This window comes from Trichosurus vulpecula, chromosome 1 (genome assembly GCF_011100635.1).
Source record: "Trichosurus vulpecula isolate mTriVul1 chromosome 1, mTriVul1.pri, whole genome shotgun sequence".
In the NCBI taxonomy this organism is placed as follows: domain Eukaryota; kingdom Metazoa; phylum Chordata; class Mammalia; order Diprotodontia; family Phalangeridae; genus Trichosurus; species Trichosurus vulpecula.
The window spans coordinates 171,678,595-171,693,954 of record NC_050573.1 but is presented as its reverse complement, the minus strand read 5'-3'; the positions used below and the strand labels follow the sequence as shown (position 1 = coordinate 171,693,954).

Below are 15,360 nucleotides of genomic sequence, written 5' to 3'. Positions count from 1 at the left end.
GAAGTGGTAAAATCATGCTAACTGGGTCAACTGCAGATTGATATCATTTGGTATCAGCTGGGCCTACTCCACTGCATGGAAATTTTTTTTTTGGTCTTTCTTCCCTGATTAATTATCACACTCGGCATTGAGTGTGTTGTAAACCTTCATTTTCCCCCTCAAACCATCTACACCATCCCTTTTTTTTCCTCTCAGCAAAATCCCTCACCTTTTACTTTATTGACAAATTGAGATTGTGTCATGAGCTCCCTCCTCTCCCTAATTCTGTTCTAAAAAATGCTCTCTACATCATCATCCATTCTCTCCTTTGTTCTCATTGTAGAGGTGCCCTTTCTTTTTGTCAATGCCAGCTCCTCAACACGTGCCCTTGATCCAGTCCCCACTCTGTTTAATCTCTATCAATGACTCTTTCCCCAAACACGTTCAGATCTCCTTCATTTTTGCAATGTTTTCTTCTTTTCACAGCTAAAATTCCTAAAACAAATAAACAAAATACAACTGGCTAGACTCATTTCTTCTATTTCTTTATTGCCCACTCACTTCTCAACCCCTTACAACATGGATTCTGACCCCAACACTCAACAAACTTTTTTCCCAAGTTTATCAATGATTTAATTGCTAAATCCAGCAGTCTTATCTCAGTCCTCATTCTTATTGAGTTTTCCTCAGTGTTTAACCTTATTGATTATCTTTTCATCCTGGATTATCTCTCCTATTTATGTTTTCATCCTTCTCTTCCTCCTCCTCTTCCTCCTCCTCCTCCTTTTCCTTTTCTTCCTCTCCCTTCTTCTCCTTCCATCTCCTCTTCCTCTTCCTTCTTGTTTTTCTTCTTCCTCTCTTACTCTCCCTCCTCTTCTTTCTCCTCCTTTTTTATTCTTCCTCCTCTTCTTCTTCCTCCTTCTTGTTTTTCTTCTTCTTTCTCTTTTCCTTTTCCTCCTCCTCCTCTTCCTCCTCCTCCTCCTTTTCCTTTTCCTTTTCTTCCTCTCCCTTCTTCTCCTTCATCTCTTCTTCCTCTTCCTTCTTGTTTTTCTTCTTCTTTTACTCCCCCTCCTCTTCTTTCTCCTCCTTTTTTATTCTTCTTCCTCCTCTTCTTCTTCCTCCTTCTTGTTTTTCTTCTTCTTTCTCTTTTCCTTTTCCTCCTCCTCCTCTTCTTCCTCCTCTTTTTCCCCCTTCACTTTCCTCCTCCTCTCCTCCTCCTTCCTTTCCTCCTCCTTTTCTATGTTTTCTTCCTCTGACTCACTGTTTTCTCTGACTCTGTCTCTCTCTGTCCCTCTGTCTTCTCATCTCCTCCTCCTCCTCCTTTTACTTGTCTGACACTGTCTTCTTGGTTCCTTTGGACAGATTATCATACTTCTTCCACCTTTGTGTCTCAGTGCTCTGTCTAGGATCCTCTTCTCTGCTCTCTACATTCTCCCTCTTTTGGAATCTCATTTACTTCTATGGGTCAACTATCATCCCTATGTTCTGATTGCTGTAATTTTTTAGTTCTTCCAGATATCTTTTGTATTTTTCTATGTTCTCCCTTGTTATTAAGCTGTTATGTCTTCAAGGTTTCACTGTGTCTTCCTGACGCAGTCTCTCTGCCCTCTTTTCCTTTCCCAACTTTGGTGACCTGCGGCATTGGAAATCAGACAACCAAGAGAGGTTAGAACTGTGTGCAAAATGAATGTAATAGTCCGTGAACTTCAGAGTGTGGATTTTAGGACAAGCTTTTTGGTATTTTTTTCCTTTTCTGATTCTTATCTGTGTTTCAGAAGACTTCCTCCAGGTAGCCTAGTTCTGGAGAGATAATTTATTATAAGGCAAAAAATTTCCAGCAAAATAAATCTTCATTTAAAAAATTCATATGGTATATTCCAAAGCAAAGTGAAAATTACCTAATGTAAATCTACTGCTTTTGATTATCCATGTCAGTGTTCCTCTCCATTAAAGTAGATTAATGAAGAGTTCAGAAGACTTATGTTTTCAGTAATTTGTATAATAGTGACTGATGCGTTAGAGTACTTTAAATTTTACAGAGCATTTTATATACATTATCTCTTTCGCTCTTTATGACAACTTTGTGGAACACTGTTTAGTCTCCATTTTACAGATGAGGAAAACGGTGCTTAGACAGGTTGTGACTTGTCAAGGGTAGCACAGTTAAGTACGGGCTTGGGATAGGGTTTGAACTGAGGCCTTTCTGATTCTAAAGCCAGCATCCTAGTCACTATGCCACAAAAAACAACACATAAGAGAAGTCACATCCTTCTGAGAGTGGTTCTGCACTGAGAACACAACATTATAGAAGATATAGAGCCTCTAGGAGTGGTAAACTTGCAAACGTCAGTCTAGAGAATTAAGCACAGACCACAACATAATGGAAGGGAAGTACTCTTTAGGGAATATGTGCTATGATGAGGCAGGGTAAAAATAAAGCTAGGAAGCGGGTTGCAATATTGACCTACTATAGTACTCTAGCCAGGTTAACTCATTAAGCACTATGCCTGTTTAAAAGGCCTTTCTGAAAGCCCATAGAACAGTCTAACTGGAACCATATTTTTCTCAGGGCTATGACTGTGCTTGTACTATGATTGATGTTCAGAGCAGAATTGAATTTTAATCTTTTGTCAGTGAGATTGACATTAGAATGAATTACAGATCCACAAAATACCTTTCTCATGAGACCTTGCTTTTGCCAACAGCCGGAGCTTTGCTTACAGTTGGGAAATTCCAGTTCCAATAGAAGTAAGATCCTCTTAGAGGCTTTTAGCACAGATGGTTAAAGTTTTGTTTGGGTAGGAAGATAGCGGCAGAGAAGGTTAAGTGAGACACATACCAGAGGATTGGATAGATTTATAATTCAAAAGCAAAGTGAGAAGTGTGACCCAAATCAAAACAGTAATCATGACATGAAAAAATAATTCAAGTTTCAGTCACTGTGAATGAATTTTGATAAAGACATAAGGATTCATGGAGAGGAGTGCCCTAGAGCTGAGCCAAGACAATGAAAAATCAGACCGAGAAAATGGTTTCTGGGCAAATCCTTATTCCTCTTCGACTCCTGCCAGTTTAATTCAATAATAATGGAATGACCTAGACAAATTCAAGGCCAAAGGGCCTTGCTTCAGGAACGTAGGATCATAGATTTAGAGCTAGCGGGCACCTTAGGAGTCATCTAGTTAAATCTTTTCAATTTACAGATGCAGAAACCAAGGCCCAGAAAGGTTAAGACACTTGCCCCCAGGTTATACAGAGGGATACATGGCAGAGCTTGGACTTGAAACCCAATCACCCGACTCCAAATCCAGCTCTCATTCTATAAGGATCAAAGAAAAGAAGGATAAAGCCATCTTCATTGAGCCAGTTTTGTCCTAGGTGTTGTAGGAGCAGACTCCTGCAGAGACATGCAAGAAGGCTCCAGGCGTCCTCGTGCACTCCCTCAAGTCTCATGGCATGTCTCCAGCAAGGCATAGCTCCAAAGGGCTCCAGCTCAGTAATTGAGTTGTTAGGCTTCCACAGCCATGCAGCCAGGTTACTGGGGAGCTCCATGTGGGGGTTTAGCCCATATTTACTTTATTGCCTCTCTCCCAGAATATTCGCAGCATGGGATACTTGCCTTCAGACCCATCCAGAAGCTGCGGGAGGGCATAGAGCAAAACTGGCCTCCCCTCCACAACATCATATTGTGGCACCTGATTTATGATGCTAGGGCAAAGAATTAAACTTAAATATTCTGACGTTTGTATTATGTCATAGTACTTAATTTACCAAATTCTTCTTCGGATAAAAACAAACTAAAAAACAGCAACAACAACCTAGGGTCTCATTTTTTTCTACTTTGATTAAATACCATCGTAAAAGGGAAACAGGAAACCAAGAGGCAGTGGCATCTCTCTTCCCTTTTCCTACTTTAAAAATAATCTCAGTCTCTCTCTGGCCCTGGCTCTCTCTGTTTCTCTCTTTCTCTTCCCTCTTTCTCCATTCCTTTCTATTTATCCTCTCTCTCACTCTATCTCTCTGTCTGTCTGTTTGTCTCTGTCTCTCTGTCTTTCTGTCTCTCTCTCTCTCTCCTTCCTCCTCTCCATCTTTTTCATCTCCCCTCCCCCAAACATAGCATTCTTATAAGTGCACTAAATAACTGTGTCTCTGAGGAAATCTCGGCTATCATGAAGGTGACTAAAATACCCATGCCATCTTAAGATAACTTCCTTTATTGGGGAATTGCTTCCTACCATTACACAAAGGAGGTACAGCACTTTGTGGCATTGTAGAATCTATCTGTCTTGGGGAGATATGTGTGTGTGTGTGTGTGTGTGTGTGTGTGTGTGTGTCTGTGTGTGTCTGTGTGTGTATGACATGGAAAGTGGTGAGGGGCAGGCATTTCCCAAGAGAAGTACATCCCACTGGGGAAGTGCGAGGACCTAGTATCTGCACAGAACTCAGAAATCCACACAGTTGATTCCTTTATAAGCCTCTCCAAAGTAATGTGGCTACATGTAGCCTATAGTAACCTGGCTTTCTCTGTCAGAGTCTATCTACCTGCCAGTGGCTGAAGGCTTGTACAGTTCTCTAACGAGATTGGATAGAGGGCATCATAGAGTGGAGAGGACCTCAGAGGCATAGCTAGTGTAACCCTTACCTGACTGAAAATTTCCTCTCCAGGATTCTCAGAAATGGTCATCCAAGTCTCTAGACTGTATTTCTTTTTTAATTAATTAATTAATTTTTAGTTTTAGTTTACAACATTCAGTTCCTCAAGTTTTTGTTTCAAATTTTCTCCCCCTCCTTCTCCTGCCCCCTCCCCACCCAAGACGGCATGCAATCCAGTATAGGTTCTGCATATGCCTTCACCCTAAGCATATTTTCATAATATAGACTGTATTTCTTAAGGGAGCACACTGTACCTTTGGAGAACTCTAACTGAAACATTCATGGAGCAGTGGATAGAGAGATGACTATAGTGTCAGGAAGATGTGATCTCAAACCCTGCTTTTGACACACATTAGCAAATCATTTAACCTTATATTAACCTCAGATGACTCTCTAGACAGGCCAGTTGCTAATCTGCATTTAGAGTAGAATTAATGCACGCATAGATTACTATACCAATGAAGTAATAAGTTTTGACCCTTAAAAATGTTACGAAATATTTTCTTCCCATTAAACATCTATTTGCAATTTCTACTCATTTTTCTATTTCTGTCCCCTGGAATCAAACAGAATAAATCTAAGCCCTCTTCCCTATGAGAGTCCTTCAAGATGAAATGTAATGGCAACAAATATAAAGTCTTATATATGGGCTCAAAAGCTCATCTTTATGGGTATGATAGAAAGAATACGTGACTGACTTGACAGCAATTCTTCAGAAAAAAAATCTGCATTTTTAGTGGATTCCAAGCTCAAAATGTGTCAACAGAGTAATAAAATTAATGTGATGTTGGGTCACATTGACATAACATGGATGATCTCACCAGCCCCCATGGATTCAGTTACCAACTCTAAGCTGATGATTCCCAAATCTGTTTATCTATTGCTAATTTCTCTGCTTACCCCCAGCATTTACATTTCAAACTGACTATTGCTCATTTCAGCCTGAATGTCCCAGAGACGTCTTAATACTTAACATGTCCAAAACTAAACTCATCCTCTTTCTTTCTTATTCACTTAGTAACTTCCCTATTACTGTGAAGGATACTGCCTTCCAGGTTCACAATGTAGGTATCATCTTTGACTTCTCACTTTCTCACCGCCTATATATTAACTGTTGTCAAGTTCTGTCTATTATTACTATATACCATCTCTCACATCTCTCACAGCCTCCCTTCTCTCTTCTGACACTGCCTGGGATAGGCCCTTATCACCTGACACCTAGCCTATTGCAATAGTCTGTTGATTGATCTCCCTGCCAAAGTCTCTCCCCTCCTCAACTCAGCCGTCAAAGTGATCTTCTGAAAGTGTAGGCCTGACTACATCATACAGCATCACCACCACCATTGCTACCACCACTACATCACTACCACCAACAACCACTCTGCCATTCAATAGACTCCAGTGACTCACTATTGCTGCCAGGATCAGCACCTGGCAAATAGTAGGCAACTAATAAATACTTGTTGATTGATCACTATTATGACTCTGTTCAAGGTTCATGGTGTCTCCCCAAGTCCCCATCTATTTGATCTTTGTAGCCAAGTGTCTGTGTATATGCTACAGCCTTGCTCAAGATAGTTATTTAGAACAGTTACTCAAAGTTCAAAACACATATGTAAAAAGAACTGTAGTTCATAAACATGCTTATTTATTCATACTCCAGATATTAGCAGATATATGATCATTAACTTTTATATTTTGCTATCCTATACATGCCTTTTTTTCTACCTAATGAGAACCACTTACTATAGAGACTTACTTTTAATTAGTTAGGAAAATGAGTATTGTACAATATACAAATGCAGACATATTCTCCTCAGTGTAGTTCTCTTAGACATTTGCTCACTAAACCTAATTGTTGTTTGGCCCTCATTTTTGAAGAGGACCAATGACTTCATGGAGTGATGTCTTGACTCTTGACTCAATCGGATTTAAGTGAGGCAGAATTGCACAAAGTTGTCAGCCTCATTCTCTCTTCCTGAGTCATCTAAGTCCATCGGCAAGACAAAAGTCAAGATGATTGGCAATGGCCCAGGATGCAGAGGACGACCTTGACGTCTTTGATCTCTGACCAATCCCTAAGCTCTCCACAGTGCTTGCTTCAGCCACCTTCATGGCCAATGGAACAAATTGTTCTTATCCATACATTCAGCTTGGGGTAGACATGCCCGTAACTAACCAATGGGTTTGAGACCTGTTGGTTACCCTCAGCTTGGTTTAGCCGGTCTGCGGTGACAGTTTTACCAGGGTGTGACCACTGTGCATGCTCTAGCTTCTTGGAGCCACAGGTGAGAGCCAGGTGAATCAGGAGAACACCAAAGGGGGATGAGCAGCCCTGAAAAGGGCTTGGCACCCCTCACACCAGAGCTGCTGATCATCCCAGGGCTTCCCTAAAGAATATGAAATCTCTTACTGTCATTATATGTAATATCTGTCTCTACCTGTCTTAGCATTCTTCTAGGTGCACTAAATAACTGTATGTCTCTTCCTTCAGTATAGATCTTTTCCACATTTTAATGAACATGTTCAGTATCATTAGAAAAAGCTCTGAAAGTTTTCAACATAAAACTGCAATATTTCTTAAATTCAAAATAAAACAATATGCAGAGACTCCACTGTAAAGGAAATGACTTTTCTATGACTATCTGAGATTACTAAAAAAGTTATTTTATCTTCTGGCTTTTATAAAAATTGTTAGGGAGTTGAAGTGTATGAAAAGATACATTAAGTAAGATTTTTATTTTACTATATGTGGCTCCCCAAATCCTGAATGTTAATTAATTCATCTTCTGTTTGTTTGAGGAGTTTCAGGCTTTCTTTACATGCTGGTTGCTTTTCGGTTTTGCTAAAGATTGTGCTAAAGATTCTGGTGACCATTTTGTAGCACTTGTGAAAAAAACACGCTGTGCTGCTATTTTAAAACATCTTTAGTCTTTGATTTTAAAAAGCCTGTTTAATTGGAAAGAGTGCTGTATTCAAAATCAGAGGCTTTGGGTTTTAATCCCAGATCTGCTTCCTGAGCCTCAGTTTTCCTAATCTGAAAAATGAAGAGATTAAGCAGTTGATAAGTTTTCATTAAATACCCACTACGAGCCAGGCATATAAAGTAAAAAATGAAGCAGCCCTGGCCTTATGTCTTACAAGAAGCTTACATCTTATTGAGGGAAACAATGTGTACATATGTAGGTAGAAATAAAACACATGCAAAATATATATGAGGTGACCTTGGATGACGAAGGCACTTGGAATGGGGCATGTGTGGTGGGGGGCAGAGAAGGGAATAGGAAAAGAGAGTGCTTGAGCTCTGTCTTGAAAGAAACCAGAGATTCTAAGAGGTAAAAGTGAGGAAAAGAGCACTCTAAGCATGAGGAACAGGGGGTGCAAAAGCATATGGGGAGGAGACGAATTGTCACATGTGAAGAATAGCACAAAGGCCAGTAATGTCTATTTATATGGTGCTTGGAGAGGGATAATGTGTAAATAAGACTAAAAAGGTAATATGGGGCAAGGTCATTAAGAGCTTTAAGTGTTAAATAGGAGTTTATATGTGATCCTAGAGGCAATGGGGGGCAGCTGCCTGATGCAGGAGAAAGAGTGCTAGGCCTGGAATCAGGAAGACTCATTTTCCTGAGTTCAAATCTGGCCTCAGATACTTACTAGCTTTGTGACCCTGGGCAAGTCACTTAACCCTCTTTGCCTCAGTTTCCTCATCTGTAAAATGAGCTGGAGAAGGAAATGGCCAACCACTCTAGTATCTCTTCCAAGAACACCCCAAATGGGGTCACAAAGAGTCAGACACAACTGAGAAATGATTGGATGACAACAAAGAGGTAATAGAGTAATGGAGTTCATTTTATATGTCGAGTAAGAGGAGAGATGACATAGTCATACCTATACTTTAGGAGAACTACATTGGTAGCTGTGTGGAGGATGGATCAGAATAAGTAGATACTTGATAACTTGAGGCAAAATGACTAGTTTGGGAGCTATTAAAAATCCAGGTGATTCGAGCCTGAACTAGGGCGCTGGCAATGTGAGTGGAGAGAAGGGATGATTGCAAGAGACATTGTGTGGATAGAAGCAATGATATTTGGCAATAGCTTATATCTATGGGGTGAGGGGATGTGAAGAGCCAAGGATGGTGCTGAGATTGTGAACCTCAGTGACTGGCAAAATGGAGGTGCTCTCAATAGAAATTGGGAAATTTTGAAGATGGATAGGATTGGAGGAAAAGATAGGTTCTGTTCTAGATATGTTGGGTTTGAGATGACTATTGGATATACAGTTCCAAATGTCCTCCAGCAGTTGGTATAGTGGGACTTAAGCTCTTCAACGTGATTCAGGATGGAAATATAGACCTAAGAATAACTTGCATAAGGATAATAATTGGACCCACGGGAGCTGATGAGGTTACCCAGTGATGGGGTATAGAGAGAAAAGAAAAGATTGGATTAGATGACCATTAAAGTGGCCCTTTCTACTCATGGACAGTCTAGTTCTCAGAAAACTTTTCCTTTGAAAGCCTAAATCTGGTTATAATTCTTCTTTATAACTTGACTGTTGTGTAAATAAGTTTAATATGAAGTATATGTAGAACCTCTATCAGATTACATGCCGTTTTGGGGGAGGAGAGGAAGGGGGTGAAAATTTGGAACTCAAAAACTTGTGGAATTGAGTGTTGTAAACTAAAAATAAAAAAATTCATTCAAAAAAATTAACAACAAAAAAGAAAGCCTAAATCTGTCTTACATCATGGAGAGTCTGTTTTGGGGAAAGTGGTATTGCTTGATACTTCTTGAAGAGATAGATGGTGAATACAGCCAATAGTACAGTTTTTCTTCAATATATCTTTGGAAGGTTCCCCATTTTTAAAAGATGGAGAATCTAAAACAGAAATACATGATTTATCCAAGCTTATTAAAGTAGTAATTAATGAGGGCCTTTTCTCTGAGGCCTCACATAGTACTTTGTTTGCAGTTGTCTAATGTATTTTTCATATCTTATTGTGTATATTCATTGTTGCTTGCTTCCTTCCTTGATAGACTGTAAGGTTCTTAAGGGCTAGTACAATCATATTTTAACTCTGTATCTCCCCCACTTTAAACATGTTTGTCAAATTAAATTGAATTGGTAGAGATGAGAAGAAGGCAGTGTTGTGTTTTGGAAAGAACTTGTGGTTAGATAGAGAGCTCAGTCTCACCCTTCATCAATCACTGTGTGCCTTCAGGAAACTTATTTGCCTTCTCTCTATCTCAGTATTTTTATCTATAAGATGAGATAATAAGAACTGTATTACCTACCTCACAAGATTATTGTGAGAACAAAAACTTGACAATATATATACAATTTTAAGGCACTACTCTAACAAACTGTCATGAGATGGGATTGGATCCCAAGTCTCTCAACTTCATGACTAGGTCAGTGTTTCCAAGACACTGCTATACCCCTTCTTTCTGGGAAAAAAAGAATCCTTTAATCTGCCCTATTTCTCCTCTCTATAGATCTAAAGATGGTTATCAAATCAAAGACACTTACTGATTTCCTTCTATTGAATTCCTTTGAACACAGACTATCTGAATGTCACGGATGTCCACCTCTTCAAGGACTCCTGGGATTCCAACAAGGTGGAGCATCACACAGATCGGTATGACAATAAAAAGTTGATTGTACGTCGAGGGCAGCCTTATTATGTGCAGATTGACTTTAATCGCCCCTATGATCCCAAAAGGGATATCTTCAGACTGGAATATATCATTGGTGAGTGCTATGACTAAATAAGAAGCATAATAGCAAGGGGTTGGGGTGTAGAAACTGGGGTAACGATAGAGATAGTATTGCTTGACTTTTATAACAAGGATTTAAGTTGTGTGGTTTAATGAACTGAGAAGTCGGCCCCAAAATGTAATTCCCTGCCACCGGATTGACACTAACATTAATTTCCCATTACTAACTCACTGTGTAATGCAAGGTGGGTCACTAGGCTACTCTGTGCTCTAGATTGTGGAGCAATGCTTAGTTAGAGACATCATTCATTCAATTAATATTTATTAAGTGCCCACTATATACCAGGCACTGTGTTAAGTGCTGGGGATGCAAAAAGAAACAAAAGACAGTCCCTGCTCTCAAGGAGCTTAGATTTTAATGGAGGAGACAACATGCAAACAAATATATCTATATATATGTGTGTGTGTGTGTGTGTGTGTGTACACATATATATATATATGTGTGAGTATACATATATGTATATATATATATCAAGCTGTATGCAGGATAAATTGGAAATAATTAAAAGAGGGGAAGCACTGGAATTAAGAGGGGGCAGGGAAAGATTCCTATTGTTAAAGGAACTAGGGGAGGAAGAGCTGGATTGAAGAAAGGAATACTTGGGAGAAACATGATAGCTCTCCTCAAGAATTTAAAAGGCTATAATATGGAAAAGGGATTAGAATTGTTTTACTTGGATCCAGAAGGTAGAATCATGAGCGATGGGAAGAGTCAACAGGAAGCAATTTTTACTCAATGTAAGGGAAATCTCCTAACAATTAGAGCTATTTCAAATGTAATAAATTGCCTTTGGAAGTAGATGGTTCTTTTTCAAACACAGCTTCTGACAGAGGTTGATGATGACTTGTTACGGATACTATTTAAGTATAGAGTTTGACTAGGTATCCTCTAAGGACATCTATTACCTTTGAGACTTTCTGCTTCTGTTTTTGTATTGCTCCAATAGTCAATTATGCCCAGTCTAGGTATGAATTTTTTTTTAAAGGAAGAAGAAAGAGAAGAAAGGGGAAAGAAAGAAGGAAAGAAGGAAAAAGGAAAGAAGAGAAGCTGGAAGGGAGAGAGGAATGAAGAAAAGAAGGGAAGGGAAAGAGAAAGAGACAGAGAGAGAGAGAGAGAGAGAGAGAGAGAGAGAGAGAGAGAGCGAGAGAGAGAGAAAGAGAGGAAGGAAGAAAGAGAGAGAAAGGAAGAAAGAGAGAGAGAGAGAGAGAAAGAAAGAAAGGAAGGAAGAAAGAAAAAGTGAAAGGAAGGAAAGAAGAAAAAAAAGAGTAAGACCCAAGCTTTGAATGATTTCAATTGATGTTAGGTGATTTGTAGATAGGATATCTGGATGGTTGGATTTTTAAACTTTTCTTCTCACTGTTTTAGTTAACATATTTTGTAGGCATAATCTTAAACTGCACTGTGCATAGTATGTCCTAAGTACACAAGAGTAGCACTTAAAATGCTGACTAAAAAGAAATATCAAATGCAAAATTATAACTACATGATGAATATGATATGATCTTATACAGCATATGAAGTTTGTAGTTGTGAAAATAAATAGGAGATAAAATAATTGGCTAGATGAATGGCAGAATGCACAGCATTTACAACACTAAATTTTAGATTGGGAAAAGACCTGAGCAACTGCCTAGTCCCTTCTCCTCAAGTTACAGGTGAGGAAACTGATATCTAGAGAAATGAAGTGATTTGCACAATGTAATACAGATAATTGGTCAGAGTACCCAGAGTTCCAACCTTGTAGTTCAGTATTCTTTGCATTACACTATAACACCCTTGTAAATACTTTTAGATAACAGATAAAAGTAATTCTCAATGTTTCCTTCAGTATGTTTCCCTTATTTTTATAAAAAACAGTAAAATTTTATTTGACTAAAATGTTCTTGGTGAATTTTTAATAGAATGGATACTCTTACCTTCTGTCCTTATCCAATATCTAATAGTTTTAATGACTACTACTTTATAAAATAGTTTGAGTTCTGGAAATCATATTTCCTCCAATTTTTTTCCCTTTTTTTTACCTTAATATCCCAGACCTGCTGGTTCTCCAAATGAATTTTATTATTATTTTGTCTCGCTCTAGTAAGTGAGCTCATGGAAGTTTGGTTGGTATAGCACTAAGTAGTATCATTATGGCATCATCTTGGCATGGTTCAATCGAGCAGTGAATGTCTCTATATTTATTTGTCTTCCCTTATATCTTTAAAAAGTGCTTTGTAATTATATTCTTTATTTCTTAAGTGTGCTGTGATAGACTCTTGGCTATTTTATGCAATTTATATTTTGAACGAAATTTTTCTTTTTATCATTTTATCGTTTTTATTGTTAGATATGCAAACAATTTTTGTGTATCTATTTTGCATTTTGTAATGCTGAAACATAATTGTCTCAATCTATTTCTTTGATGATTCATTGAGGTTTTCTATGTAAACCATCATATCTACAATTAGGGAAAATTTCTTCTCTTTGTTGATAATTTACATCTCTAATTTCTTTCAATTTCCTTACTGTTATTACTAACATTTCTAGAAAATGTCAAATCTTAGTGAGGATGAGAGAATCTTTGCTTTGTGTATGTGCTCATTGGGAAGTCTTCTAGTATTTCTCCATGGTTAGTAATGCTAGCTTTGGGTTTTAGGGATATACTATTAAGTATATTAAAATAATCTTTATGTGCTTGTGCTTCTTAGTGTTTTGATCAGGAGTGTTATATTTCATCAGGAGTGTTAAAGGCTTTTTCCTGCATCTATTGATGTGATCATGTGGTTTTGGTTTGTCTCTAATATTGTTAATTATGTTCATTGTTTTCCTAATGTTTAATCACACTTGCATCTATAGTGTATATTCCTCTTGGTCATTTTGAATACATTTTTGGCTATATTGCTATAATTATTTTGGCTAGGTTTTTATTTTTTAAAATTTATATCACTTTTTACTAATGATTTAACTTTATAGTTCTCTTTAATTTACCTTGCTGATCTATACATAAGAAACATATTAATTTGATTTTTTTAAAAAAAGGTTGGTAGAATTTTCTATCTCAGTTCGTAAGAATAATATATATATTGTAGGTATTAATTGCTCTTTACATATCTAATAAAATTCATGTGAAAATGTGTCCAGACTGTAGGATTCCCCCTACCTCCATCTTTGGAAGTTTCTTATTAAATTTTACTTCTTGTTATTGGGTTGATGGAAATCTCTATTTCCTCTTTGCCTTGAGTATTTCATACTCTTGTAGGTAATCCTTCAATTCTAAATTTTCCTACCATATAATTGCTATTCTAATTTCTGATAATTTTTTAAAATTTCTTTTCTGTCAATTCACCTTGTTAATTTTTTATTTTGGTAATCTAATTTTCTTCTCTCTGTTTTTTTTAATTTAGTTTAGCACAAGTTTATTGATTTTTGTCAGTCTTTTCAAAAGAAATAGCTTTTAGTTTCATGATTTCTAAAGACTTAATGTTTTCTTTTTTTAACCTCTTCTCTGATTTGCAAGGCATTTTTTCTTTTGTGCTTATTTTGTGTTTGATGAGTTGTTGATTCTCTCTCTCTCTTTTAACATTGCATAGTCAGACCATTATCCACCTTTTCCTGTTTTATTAATGTTTGTTTTCAGAGTTATAATTGTTCTCTGAGTACTACTTTAGCTGCATCTCAATTTTTGGGGTATTTTATTTCAACATCATTCTCTTTCATAGAGTTGTTAATCATTTCTATTTTTTAATCCACTCATTATTCAAATTGTCATGATTAAATTTCCATTTGGGTCTGTATCTTCTATTTGTGTTCCCTTTATTAAGTACTATTTTTATAATGTTATAGTCTATTAAAGGATGTATTTAATGTTTTTCTCTTTTGAATTTACTAATAATTTTTTATTTTACCTAGCACATGGTTGATTTTTATAAAGGTACCATATGAATGCTAAGAAATATATATATGTGTGTGTGTGTGTGTGTGTGTGTACTTTTTAATAGTCTTATTCAGAAGATACCATAACTCTTTCAAATCTAACTTTTCCCATGGTCTGTTCAGTTCAATATTTTCTTTTTTTTGTTTGTTTATCAGAATTTGTTTAGACTTATCTAGCAGAGCCACTTCCAAGTCTCCTATCTATGTTTGGGTTTTGGGTTTCCTTTATTGTTGCGATGGTTGTTGTTGTTGTTTAACAATTCAGGTAATTTTTCCTTTAGTCATTTAGATGTGATGCCACTTGGTACATACACATTCAGTAAGGATATTGTTTTGCTATCTACGGTGCCTTTAAGTATTATATTGTTTCCCAGTCAACCTCTCTTAGAAATGTCAACTTTCCTTCTTTTCTTTTTTTTTTTTTTTGCTTTTTCTGATAGTATGTTTGCAAGGCTTGCTTCCTTCATCAATGTCGATATGTTCCATAAACATTTATAAACACTCTTCACCATCCTGTCCCTACCCCATTCCAGAAATATGAAGTAAACTTTACTCTTACCCTCTCTGCCAAGGCTTCAAGGCATCAAGAGCAAAAATTGGGCATTTCTTTCCCCCCAACTAAGGTGTAGGCTTCCCTGCTCATTGCTAAGTCAGAAAATAATTCTAATACTGAAAGTCTTAGGTAAAATGATGAGTAACTAGCCTTGAATTTGAGGGTATTTTAAGGGCATTTTGAATTTCTTCCCTCTGGCTATATATTCCTTGGTATAATAAAAATAATTTCTTTTTTAAACCTTAGCACTGAAGTCCTACCACAATGTCTTATTGTAGTGCAGAGCTGGTCCTGGTTTTCTTCCAAGTTTGGCCAGTGGAGTTTAAGCTCCGGAAAGGCCTGAGGTGTGGGTCCAGTGAGGAATTGCAGCTGTTGTTGTGAGGACCCACTTACTTAAATTCTGAGGCACTCATCAACAGCTGAGCTCCAAGGTGATTAATTTCTCAGCTACAGGAGCTCTCAATGCTCTTCTGATA

At 37.4% G+C, this 15,360-nt stretch overlaps 1 protein-coding gene across 1 annotated transcript in view; it reads left to right on the top strand.

Moving 5' to 3' along the window:
- F13A1 (coagulation factor XIII A chain) overlaps nucleotides 1–15,360 on the top strand; it is a 198,692-nt gene that overhangs the window by 13,928 nt on the left and 169,404 nt on the right. The window contains exon 3 of the mRNA XM_036766459.1: nucleotides 10,201–10,389. Coding sequence (XP_036622354.1) covers nucleotides 10,201–10,389 — 189 coding nt within the window. The remainder of the gene's footprint in view (nucleotides 1–10,200; nucleotides 10,390–15,360) is intronic.